The sequence below is a fragment of the Aotus nancymaae genome, unplaced genomic scaffold, assembly GCF_030222135.1.
Source record: "Aotus nancymaae isolate 86718 unplaced genomic scaffold, 86718_ANA_hifiasm-v0.15.2.pri h1tg000038l, whole genome shotgun sequence".
NCBI lineage: Eukaryota > Metazoa > Chordata > Mammalia > Primates > Aotidae > Aotus > Aotus nancymaae.
Window position 1 is genome coordinate 3,321,571 of NW_026988452.1, and position 12,841 is coordinate 3,334,411.

The 12,841-nt window shown below is 43.4% G+C and overlaps 1 protein-coding gene across 5 annotated transcripts in view; it reads right to left on the reverse strand.

Moving 5' to 3' along the window:
• Nucleotides 1–12,841, reverse strand: part of MYRIP (myosin VIIA and Rab interacting protein) — a 398,497-nt gene that overhangs the window by 45,666 nt on the left and 339,990 nt on the right. For all 5 annotated transcript variants that reach the window (XM_064360111.1, XM_012460146.3, XM_012460147.3 and 2 more), the window contains one exon: nt 4,100–4,339. In XM_064360111.1, coding sequence (XP_064216181.1) covers nt 4,100–4,339 — 240 coding nt within the window. The remainder of the gene's footprint in view (nt 1–4,099; nt 4,340–12,841) is intronic.

The following is a 12,841-nucleotide window of genomic DNA, read 5'->3' on the forward strand; positions in this document are numbered from 1 at the left end:
CAGGAAAAACTATGATTTTAAAATGGGTCTGCTGCTCCTGGACAGGATTCTGTAGCTCCAATTAGATAGGATGTTATACTGAGGACACTGATCTGCCACTGATGTCACCGTGTCCACGGGCATATGCACATTCCTCTGCTTTGGCTCCCAAAAGCAGGGACAGTGGTGGAGGCCTTGGCTGAGCTCCCCCTCTGTATGAGGCAAGCCTCCTCTTGGCTAGATAAGGCCTATCAGCAGCCAGTTTGGTGGTTAGACTTCCTCACTGCTTATTCACAATACCAAAGTGAGTATCTGTGACTTGGGGATGCCGCATTTTCTTCTGTTTGTCTGGCTCCCCCAGATGATGACCCTGAGATAAAAATTGGGGTGCACATGGCTTATGTGGGAGGCTATCCAAAAAAACAGTGGTAGAGGAGTGGGGAAGTGAGACAGGAAAGGGAAGAGAGTCAATAGAGAAGACTGCCTTGTTGTGTAGTTTATCAAGTTGTTCATCACTATGGGTGCCTTGAGCTACATATGCTGATGGAGTCAGTGCATGGCTCAAGCCTCAGAGTCACCATCCCAACCAAAGCAAGGGATCTGGGATATTCACACCCTTCTCATCAGTCACTGGTTAGCGCCGCTCCTGGGAGTGGTATTTCTGTGGCACTTCAAGCTAGTCTTCTGTACAGGAAGAGGAACTCCTGCTACTCAGAGAAGGCCCTTGGGTAGTTGGTCTTTGGGCCAGTGTGCACTACCATGGTTAAGAAACCAGGGTGGAGCAGTGCCAGCTTCTGGAATAGTAATATTACTCTACATCTACTCCCCAAACAGGGTGTGTGTGTGTGTGTGTGTGTGTGTTGTTCAAACTAGTGTTGGGGCTCATGGGGACATCACAATTAACTCTGATCTTGAAGATGGTAACCTAGGGGCCTGATGTGGTGATTTCTACACTTACACTCTGCATAGACTCAAGGAGCACCAAATGTAGTTACAGACCCACAGCTTGACACTGCAGGTGTTGATTGGGAATCAGCACTAAGCTGTTCCTTCAGTACCAGCAGATGGATGGTATTTCATGACAGTGAAGTTTATTTTCCTTAAACTACAATAATTAAGATTCGTTGGGCTCCTGCTATGTGCTAAACCCTACACTACATAATTCATTCCTTACAGCCCTCTTAGGGAGTATGATTATCCCCATTTTACAAACGAGGCCAAGATGTGTTTATTCAATCAACAATGAAAACCTGGACTGGGTCCTAGGGATCAACTGAAAAATAAGACAGACTTGGGCCTGTCGACAGGCTGTGAACAACTGCAGGGACTGCAGGGGCCTCGCCACTGAGTGAAGAAAGAACTGGAAGGGCCAAGACAGGCCTGGAGGGTCAGGAAACCATTTAGGAGGTGAGATAGAGTAAGCAGGCAGAAATGAACTGTCATGTTCTAAGTAGTAGCAGTGAGTTAAGCCGTTAACCAGGGCCACAGACTTTGCAAACTGCATGGTTGTGTTTCTTTCTCTTCTTCCTTTTTTTTTTTTTTTTTTTTTTTTGAGACAGGGTTTCACTCTGTTGTTGCACATGCTGGAGTGCTGTGGCGCAAAAATGGCTCATTGCAGCCTTGACCTCCTGGGTTCAAGTCATCCTCTCACCTCAGCCTCTCAAGTAGCTGGGAACACAGACCTGAGCCACCATGCCTGGATAACATGTTTTTGTTTTTATTTACTTATTTATTTACTTGGGACAGGGTCTCACTCTATCACCCAGGCGGGAGTGCAGTGATGAGCCTCAACCTCCTGGGCTCAAGCAATCCTCCCACTTCAGCCTCCTAAGTAGCTGAGACTACAGGTGCATATCACCAAGCCTGGATAATTTTTTGTATTTTTAGTAAAGATGGGTTTTTGCCATGTTGCCCAGGCTGGTCTGAAACTCTGGTCTCAAGCAATCTATCTGCGTTGGCCTCCCAAACTGTTGGGATTACGGGCACAAGCCACTGCCCCTGGCTGGTTATGCTTTAAACTCAGTCTAATCCTAAAACCTATCTCAACACTTTTCTGTTTTTAAATAATATTCAATATTTAACCCTACATTTCTGTTTTTCCTTAACTACAGTAGTACCTGCCTGATGGGAAAAAATATATATACATATAAATATATATATATTTGGCTATGTGGACTTTTACATGCAGAAGGATGATATATATTTGAATATTTAATTCATTGATTCATGGTAGACTAGGAAGGCAAGACTTGAACTTTGAGAAGCTGACACATTTGGGAATCTGAATAAAGTCAGCCCCCTTTATTCCTGTCTGATGAGGGCAGGGGCAGGATGGGGGCACTTGTCCAAGTCCCCAGGATGTCCCCCCATTAGCTCCTCCTTTCTCTGCTCACATTCTGCCCAGGGGAGAATGGTGGAGATTGGTGGCTGTGCCTCCAGGAGGTTTCGCCTTGCAGGCTGATGAAGAGTGAGGGTGCATGACTCACAGCCTGACATGCCACTGGTACAGCGAGAGTTTTTAGAGCTTTGGGGCAGCAAAGCCAGTAGGAGATAGAGCCATTGTAAGAAAGAATGTGATATTCTCTAGTTACCATCTGGCTCTAAGCTCCAGCATATAAATCTGAATATAATGTGGCATCAGTTCAAGTAACAGAGAGGATCAGAGCCCTTTACCATTTGCAATAGGTTGCAGTCCATATACCAGTGAAGGGCTCCTTGTGGAGACCAAGCTCCACTTTCCAACTCACAGACAAGCCAAGGAAAGATTTATGGGTAAGGACCTGACAGTTATGGAGGGTGGGATGAGAAAAGTGAAAAACAAGAGTCTGAGGTGTTGGGGGGTTCAGGGGCTCAGCCATGGGTGATGGTCCCCACTTACTCCTCTGCAGGACCCCAGCTCAGCTGCTGAGCAGATGAAGGTAGATCCTCCACCCATGCATGTGCGATACTAGCAACTTGTTAGTTTACACAGTACACACTCAGGACACAGAAGACACCCGGGGAGGCTTTTGTTAACAGAATCATCACTCTGAAGATAAAATAGAATCTTTGGCTCATTGTAAAGGAAGGGGCCTGTGATTTAAGGCCAAGCAGGTTTGTGATGCAGCCTCAGCTCTGAAGCTTACTAGCGGTGGGCTTTGGGTAAGGACTTCAATGACCCAGCTTGTTTCCTCTTCTGAAAAATAGGCTGCTTCTATTTCAAAGGGTTTTTTAAGGCCCTAATGAACATGTGTACAGGCACATGCACAGAGAGACACTCAACGAACATTAGTGTGTTCCCTTCCACTGGAGGCGGGCAGGAATATCCTGACTCCAAGGTGGTGAGTCTAGCATAAATGTGCTTTGAGAAGCTGTAGAGGGAACCCCAGTGCTGGAGGACAGCGGGCAGAGCACTGACTATAGGGAGGGAGTGTGGGATTCTTTTTTGCCAGAGGTTCGGTTTATCTTTTGTGGTTTTCAAACTGTGCCCTTTGGAACTCAGGGGCCTCCTGGGGGTAGGAAAAGGGGAGGAGGAGTGTGGGTCTGAAAAATCAAGTGGTTAGGGCTTTGGGGACCCTAAGACGGCAATACTTTTATCTGTGTGAAACACTGGGATTCCATGTAAAGATTGTTTGGAAAAGGATTCCGAGGCTAAAACAAACAAACAACAAACAAACCAAAATCTGAAAACTGCAGAGAGAAACAATCCAGAAGGCCACTTTGATCACAAAGGCTCCATCGCATGGAACAGAGCTTCATCATTGATTAAAAGAGGGGTTGGCTAGATGACCTCAATCCATTGGCAAAATTCTTCAGAAAGAGAGTAGAGCAGGAAATGACACTGCTTTTTACCAGTGAGAGGGATAAGGGGTACTCAATCTTAGACTCAAAGCCAAGGGATTGTCTTGATGACAGACAGTAGAAGCCAAGAGTTCTTGGGAAACTTCCATGGTGCTGTTTTCCTGATTGTACTACCCAGTGCAAATTAAGAAGGGTTCTCTTAGGCTCTCCTCAGTGCACAGGGATGGCATTTTAGACAGCTCTTTGGGGACCCAGCACATCTCTGCACCAATATAGAATCTTTCTCCAATACCCCACTGCAGAAGCTTGAGCTGTCTGCAGGTGGCTTCACAGCCCTTACCTTCTTTAGCTCTTCCCGGACGCTCTGGCTGTTGTCTTCAGAGGACAGACTTTCCTTCTGGTTCTCAGATTCCGTCTTGGGCTCAGACTCCTGGTCTTCCCCTGAAGAAGTCTCTTTTTCACTCATTTTCATTGCTAACTCGTACAGCCTATTTCTCCGTTTCTCCTCTGTGGTGTCTGTGGGAGTCTGAGGGTCCTGAGCCTCATTGCTGATGTCTGTCTCTGATAAATCACCCGACACCTAAATGAAAGCAGAATCATGAGATGAGGAGCCCTCTGCCGCAGTCATGTTACTTCTTGTTCCCAGTAACCCCTGAATAAAGGAACACAGGAACATGCAGTCCAGGAAAGTAACAGCTTTCTTACCTGGTCTACTTTCTCTTCAGATGGACTTTTACTTTTAACCTTTACTTTCTCAAATGCATGAATTTGAGAAGGTAAGCTTCTTTACTCAGAAAAGAGTTTGAATTCATTTTTTTTTCATTCAGAGACCACTCTTTGAGCTCCCACCATGGGCAGCCCTGTGCTGGTACAGAGGATGCTGGGAGAACCCGACCAGCCTTTGTTGGGCCAGCCCTGTAATGAAGGAGACACACTCAGACTTCCCATATTCATTTTTAAAGATTGATACCTGATAATTGTACATATTTATGGGGTACATGTGATGTCTGATACATGCCTACATGGTGTAATGATCAAATCAGGATAATTAAGATATCCATCACTTCAAACATTTATCATTTCTTTGTGTTGAAAACATTCCAGATATACAATAAATTATTATTTTTAGAGATAGGGTCTCACTGTATTGCCCAAGCTGCAGTGCAGTAACTAGTCACAGACATAATCCCATCACTGATTAGCATGGGGGCTTGGACCTGCTCTGTTTACAATCTGGGCTGGTTCACCCCTCCTCAGGCAATCTGGCTCCCAGGAGGTCACCATATTGATGCCAAACTTAGTGCAGACAACCAACCAGCACAGCGCACCACAGCCCAGAGCTCCTGGGCTCGAGCAGTTCTCCTTGCCTCAGCTTTCCAAGTAGCTGGGACTACAGACACATGCCTCGATGCCCGGCCCAAATATACAATAGATTATTGTTAACTACAGTCCTCCTCCTGTGCTATCTAACACTAGAACCCATTCCTTCTATCTAAGTGTATTTTTGTAACCAGTAACCAATAGGGTGGAAATGGAGAGGAGGAGAGGGTTGGCTAATGAGTACTAACTTTTCATGGTGGTTCAATGCAGAGAAGATGATGTGTGTGGCTGGGATGTGGGGAAGGGAAGGGATTTTCACAGCCCATAAATAAGCACTTGATAGGAGGGGTTGAGGATTAGGGAAGGGTTCCCTGCAGAAAGGACTCTGAGTTGAGATTCAAAGCTAACAGTCACCCAGCTAAAAGGCGGGGAGAAGGAAGAACAATATTCTAGGCAAAAGGTCAAGATTTTGAGATGGTGCAAGGACCTTGCACATACATATGTAAGGAATATTGTTTGACATTCCCTTAATAATTATATCTTATGCTCCAATTCTCCACTTGCTGAGTATCTCCTAAAGTCCTTCTGTGAGTAAAGCCCTTACCAGGCCTGGGAAACTCCAGGAAGACATAGATGGTGTGACTCTTACTCTATTCTTGCCTTTAGTTAGACAGATGTGTACTAAAGTGTTCATATGTACGTAATATGGCATACCATCAGGGTCACTGAACCCAATTTTACTTTTTAAGTTTCTTCTTCTTGGAGTTGTTCTATCTATTTGTAGGGTTTGATATTTTATAACTTTTATTCTCTTAGAGGGCTTCTGGAGAACAAGAAGAAAATTTATTTTAAAAATAAAATACAACTCATTATATTTTGCAATTACCATATGGGTTCACTGGACCTTTTTATAAATCTAAGATACATAATGGGATCTTTGTGATCTTATTTTTCCCATCTTTTGAAACATTTTGTTATTTTGCTATTTCATCATCCAGGGAATTATTTTTCATCATTACTCACCAATTATTCCCAATTATGCTAAAAAAAAGACTAAATAATAAAGGGAATATTCAAATTGACTAGAAGGATGATTCAATAGAAACATAAATCATCACTATTTTGAATCTGCTTTTAGCTTTCGCTGCATACAATTAAGAATTCCAAAAACTGATAGAGAACAACATTTCACAGTTATTAGATGACTCAGAAGATGAATCCAAAGAGGACAGCAGCTCTCTGGATAATAATAATGATGGTGAAATTGATTCTATTACTGAAATCTCAGACCGAGGGCCTTCAGATGACCATGTCCTAGGTGAATTTTCTCAAGCTCAAGAACTGATGAGTAAATATTATCAACAATATTAATGAGGATGAAAAAGAAGTATGGGCTTTTCATCCAGTTACTCATTCAACAGGAAGGACCTCATCACACAACATTTTGCAACAAGAATCTGAATATCTTGTTTTTTAAAAAGATGTGTGACAGGTTCTTTCATCTTTTGTTTGTGTATCAATTTTACTTGAGACAGTTTGTAACTGGATAAATTCTAAAGACAGATGTCTATCCAAAGGTGATTAGAAGATGACATAGAAATAAAAAACATCACTGAATAATTAAGAGAAAAATGTCTATTGGAAGTGACTATGTCTTTTGTGGTCCCAAGTGAGAATCGATGAGGGACTTACGTGAAGCAACCTGTGCTCCTAGCATGCTTAGGAAAAGGAAATTCCTTTGCCTGGTATATGGGGTGGTTCATAGGAAGCATGGCCTCTGAGTAGGTTCTCAAAGGATGAGGAACATTTTAATATGTTGTCAGGGGACAGGCTTTTTTTTTTTTAGGGGGAATAAAGTCTTGCTTTGTCGCCCAGACTGGAGTGCAGTGGCGTGATCTTGGCTCACTGCAACCTCCGCCTCCCAGGTGCAAGCAATTCTCTGCCTTAGCCTCCCGAGTAGCTGGGATTACAGGTGCCCATCACCACACCTGGCTAATTTTTTGTACTTTTAGTAGAGACAGGGGTTTCACCATCTTGACCAGGCTGGTCTTGAACTCCTGACCTTGTGATCCACCCTCCTCGGCCTCCCAAAGTGCTGGGATTACAGGTGTGAGCCATTGCGCCCGGCTGGGACAGGCATTCTTGATGTAGAAGCAGCAGGACCAACAGGACCAGGGAGCATGAAGCTGCTTGCATAGTTAGAGGGACAAGGCTCAGAAGTGGTGAGAGTGGGGAGCGGGGTGGTATGGAGACACCAGGTCTGGGTCAGCCTGTGGAGAGTTAAACAACAGTCTAAAGAATAGGGCTTTACCTATCAAATAGATTTTCTGCTATTGTTGTGGTATGCACTGAATTAGCCATGAAGTCAGCAACCAGTTACAGATTCAGCCCTGGTGACCCTCTCTTATCACTCTACTCAACAGATTTTTAACACATGAAACTGTCAGTTCATCTTAACTCTAGGTCACTTTTATTAATATTTAGCTTTGGCCTAATTATTGCTTGAATATACAGATCATGAAATACTAATTTACAAGGCGAAATAGTTAATCCAAAAGATGAAGCCTGCTTAACATGGTCTATCCACGTTTCATGTCTATTTATCACATGAGAAATTATGAAGAATTATTGTGATTCAGTCCACATCCAGCAAACACCTGTTGAGCACCTACTATGTGCTGATCACTGTGCTATACTGGGGCTCAAAGGTGAGAGTTCCTGCTCTACTGGAGTTGACGGTGTGGTGGAGAGAGGAACATTGAACCAGATAATTGTAACACACCGGGGAACAGCATACACACATGTAAGGGTTTGACGAGACTCAGAGGAAGAGCCCTTATCTGGTTGGTTGAGGTGGATACTGTCAGGAAGGAGAATTAGATAGATGATAACTGAGAAAATCTTAAAGAATGGAATCCTGAAGATTATCAAGACAAATCTCAAGTTTTATGGTAGTAGCAAGAATCATACTCCTAAGTGATGGTTCTAGAGTTCACAGAAAGACTAATTATATGCACACAAATCGGATGCCCAGATGTGATACCATAAGCATAACTGGAAGCATCATTATCAAAAGACACAAGAACTTAAAAAAAAAGTATTATTTGGCCATATGATATTCATCAAGTAGATTAACAAATATTTACATCTTCAGAGAAAAATAGGTGTTTTTAGCCTGCAAAGGGTTAAGCAATCCCTGCCCTATGTTATAAACTCACATATTTTTTTTTTCTTATGAGCTGATTTTAATTTGCATGACAGCTGAGACAATAAATGCCAAGCTAGGATCTTGGCTGACATGGAGTGCATGGATGGGCCTCCGAGGACCCCTGATATTGTTCACAAACTTTGGTATGCATGGACACTTTTCTAGGGTGACCATTACTAGTTTTTGTCAGATTTTCACAGGGGTCTATGCCCCCAAAAGGCTAAGAAATACTGATGAAAAGAGCAGTAAGGAGGTTGGTTTTTAAATTCAGTTTTTAAAACCAGAATTTAGAGAAGATAAGGGTGCTGCTGAGTCTGCAGCCAAAAAATGCTCTTCTTCTTCAAAGGGATCCTGATTTTTACAACTTCAGCCAAACACCAAACATACTCACTGTGTTGGACAGGGAGGGACTTAAGCAGATCATCACTGAGATTATGATCTCAGTGGAGAATCCTGAGAAGCTTTTGCAGGGGCCAGGGAAAAAAAGAATGAAATTCCTTATGGGCAAGCTGGGCAACTATGAGCAATGTCTGTCTCTGGGCACAAAACATTTTAAGTAATATGAAAATCAGAGTTGCTTGCCCACTGGTGTGGTGTCTCAAAACTCCCCGCCTTATAAGTCGGTATTCATATGTGTAATGGGACATTATTTTGAAAATAAGAATGCAATGTTTTTCATTTCCCATTAAAACTGCATTCCCTTGTGTCTTCATTTCTTAGGCTAAACCACAAGCATTTTACCCCAGGGAAGGTGAATGTAGATCCAGAACCAAAAGATAATTGATCAGTTTACTCTATTAGCTCTTTAGGGTAACAAAAGGCTCAAAAGACAGATTTTGTGAACATGGAGAGAGGGTTTCTAGAGATGAATCTGTTCAAAAGCCAAATTTCATGTCTCCTTCTACTGAAATTCAGAGAGAAGCAGCCTCATGACGATAAGAGGCAGCAGAATCAGAGGGCAACCATCCCTGATGAGGGGCTTCCGAGGGAGGCCGAAGGGGGCTCCAGGCTCTCTCCTGGTTCCTGTGTGGCATGGAGGGCATCCCGAAACAGGGTCATAGGTCATAGAAGATTGCTGGTGACACTGCAATAAAGTAGCTGTCCTGGGGTTGGACAGCCAGGGCCAGGGAGCTGATATGTGTGAGAGCCAAGCTGGGGCCTGTGGAAGGGGTGCTGGCTTCTGATGGAGCAGACAGGGAACAGACCAAGGTTCCCAGGTCTTAGACATCAGCAGCAGATGCCAGTGAGGCAGGGGAATGACCGATGAGCAGGGTCCCCATCACTGCAGAGTCCTGCAAGGACCCAGAGGACACTGTCCAGATCTAAGATGCCCCTGCAGCCACGAGGACCCTGGAGGTTCCCCAATAGGCTCTCCAAGACAGTGAAGGGAGAAAAAGTGGATGGGTTGGAGGACCAATTATTTACCTAAGAAAGGCAGGTATAAATGGAAAGAAAAAGGGAAATCATTTAAATCACAAGAGGTCAAGTGTTCTTTCAACTGGTTGATTTACATTCCTAGCTAGTGAAAATGGCGAGGTTAATGGGGAAGTTTAATGCAGTTACTGAAGAACAAAAAGTTGCCTCTTCCGTGCACACTTAAATGTTGTGTGTGGCCAGGCGTGGTGGCTCTTGCCTCTAATCCCAGCACTTTGGGAGGCTGACGAGGGTGAATCATTTGAGGTCAGGAGTTTGAGGCCAGCCTGACCAACATGGTGAAACCTTGTCTCTACTAAAAATACGAAAATTAGCCAGATGTGCTCACTTGAACCCAGGAGATGGAGGTTGTAGTGAGCTGAGAACATGTCACTGCACTCCAGCCTGGGCGACAAGAGTGAGACTCAGTCTCAAAAAAAAAAAAAAAAAAAAGTCTAGTATGTGGAACTTGGAGACCCTGGCTAAACAGAAATGCATATCTTTAAACACCTAACAATGGGATACTTTTAAGATAAGCCAGTATAGTTTCTTAAACAAGAGATTTCTAATATGTTTTCAGTGGTCTGCAAGTTCACTTTAAATTTTGGTTTTCATTTCATTGATCACCTAAAAAAGAGGCATGTTCTAGATGACCTGGGCCTCGGCCCCACAGCTGGGTGCTGCCATATGTGTAAGATCTCCATTCTTGTATCTGTATTTATGTTTAGGGTGGTGCTAACATTTTTCTTAAATTGACAGTATTTAAAGTTTAATGCATACTTTCTCCAACTGGAGGTCTTCTAAAAATTCTTGAGGAATTTATTGAATTCTTCAGCTTAAGAAACAGGGATAGAAATAACTGGAGGGGATGGGAATGTGAGCGGTGGGGGAAGAAGGTATGGGACATTTCTCACTGCTGAACACGCTGTGCGGGACTCTGTGCACCAGGTGTGGCAGTCAAGCATCCTAGCAGTTCCCGCTGTGCTGATGAGGACAAAGGCTGAGTGTGCTCTCCAGGGTCACACAAATGGGCGGCTGAGCTGAAGGTGACCTGACCCTGAAGGCCAAGCTCTTCTCTTATGCCAAGACAAGGCTGGATGCCCCAAATTAAACTGTGCTCTCTAAAAGGAAAACAGCAGAACCATAAAGCAGGGAGAACACCCAAGAGGCAAGATGTTTAACCTCTTGTTTCACAAAAGGGAATGCTTAAAGGAGAAGATAATTTTTCTAGAATTCTTCCTGGAGATGACTACCCTGAGATTACCTTAGAAGACTGTCTTTACCTCAGTAACCCCAGTGATCTGTGCGCACTGAAATCCAGCCTACTGTAATTAAATTTTTTTTCCCTCCTATTTAGCTTCATCATCTTCCCCATAAAAAGCAACCCTAGTCTGGGAAAAAGTTTTTCATAGAGGCTGTCTTTCACCTGCCAGGTTGTTTAAGGAGGCAAAGGGAAGGCGAGGCTCTGGGCTTTCTCCACCTTTTAAAAAACAGTCCAGATAAAGGATAACTTTCTGCAGTCACGTGTTAACCTTTGTTGAATATATCCTTGTGTCCTGGTGGCTCTCCTCATTTCTGTTGGTGAAAGATACTGAACCTGACCTAAAAAACAAAGTTTCTGCGGCTTGCTTTTAGATTTTATTTTAGTGGACTTCAGAGAAAATCTCCAGCTTACAGGTTAAATAACTCTAGGGCACTCAGTGTGACAAATGTACATAGCTTTCCTTGCCAATCCTTTGGCACAGCTGTCTGGAGGCTGGAGAGAGCGGATGAGCCCTGGGGCTGCTGGACTCTGCTGCTGATCTGTCTCTCCCAGAGGACTTGGAGCATTTCTGTCCCTGGTGCCCAAGGTAGAAGTTTTCCCTCTTGGAGTGCATTGCTGTTCACCTAAAACTAGTTTTATTCACATGCTGTGAATAAGGCGTTTGTTTTCCTTATAATTGGTGTGATAAGAGCAGCCAGACACATACACAAATATACACCAAACCCTTGGTCAGCTCCACACAATGGAAATGGAAAGATGCCATCTGGGATCTTATAGAAATTAATATTATAATACATTTCCTATTGCCTCAAAGACAGTCTCTCAAGGAGAGATAAGGTTCTCTCACGAAGAATCCATCATGTGGAAGGACCTGCCTGGTTGGTGGAATTGCACAGAAGGTATGGGGACTAACTACCTGGTGATTAATTTGGTGAAGGATGTTATGGAATCTTAGCACCAGGATGTCATCTGGAAGGCTTATTTTTTAGCTTTTATTATTACAGATCAGTTGCCTTGATGAATAGATTCCATAATTTCTGAGTCCTTCATATTATTACATTGATTTAAAAATCAAACAACGTCTGAATCTAATCTGGGGCACATCTCCCACTTTAGAAACCAGAATCACCTGACTGTTAGTATCTGCCCCTCCTCTGTGTGTTTTTTCATTGCTAATCTACTATCTGATGGAATTAGACTATACTATTTGTTGAAGGGGCAACCACTTATTCCCCAGAATTATGGCAAGTCCACATAAAATATCTGGAAAATTGCTACCCATAAATGGGTTAAATTTGCCCATTCCTCATGTAACATTCATCTGAAAAGCAAGTGAATTTAACCCATTTATGCCAGAGGTTGCAATATTTTGAATTTTTGCAATCAGAACTAGGTGATGACCTTGAGCAGCAGGATAAATAACTCCCACATGCTTACTGTTCCAATAATGGAACACTTGGCATAATTAAGACAATTATTTTCATACTGGCCACAACTGTTCTGTCACTTTGTGGAGAAATTCGTTAGGAATAAAGCAGCACTAACAGTGGGCTTCACCTTCGTTTATCTTTGACTCAGGACTGTGATAGGCATAGACTAAGTTCTGTGATCCATGGATCTTGGTGGTGATTCAGAACCTGGGCCATAATGCAGTGTGAGAGTCAGGGTAGGCAGGAGGGTTTCCTGGCAATCACGTGATGACATGCAGGGCAGGGGTTGGGGTGAAGGGACTGAGTGTGCTCTAGACCCCTTTCTCTGCTTGGCCCTGAATGACTTGCCATCCATTTGAATGAGCTGGGCTTGGGTCCCTGCCATATAGAATACAGAACTCAACACTTTCTTTCATGGAGTTGACATGGTTTTATTGCTACATACAA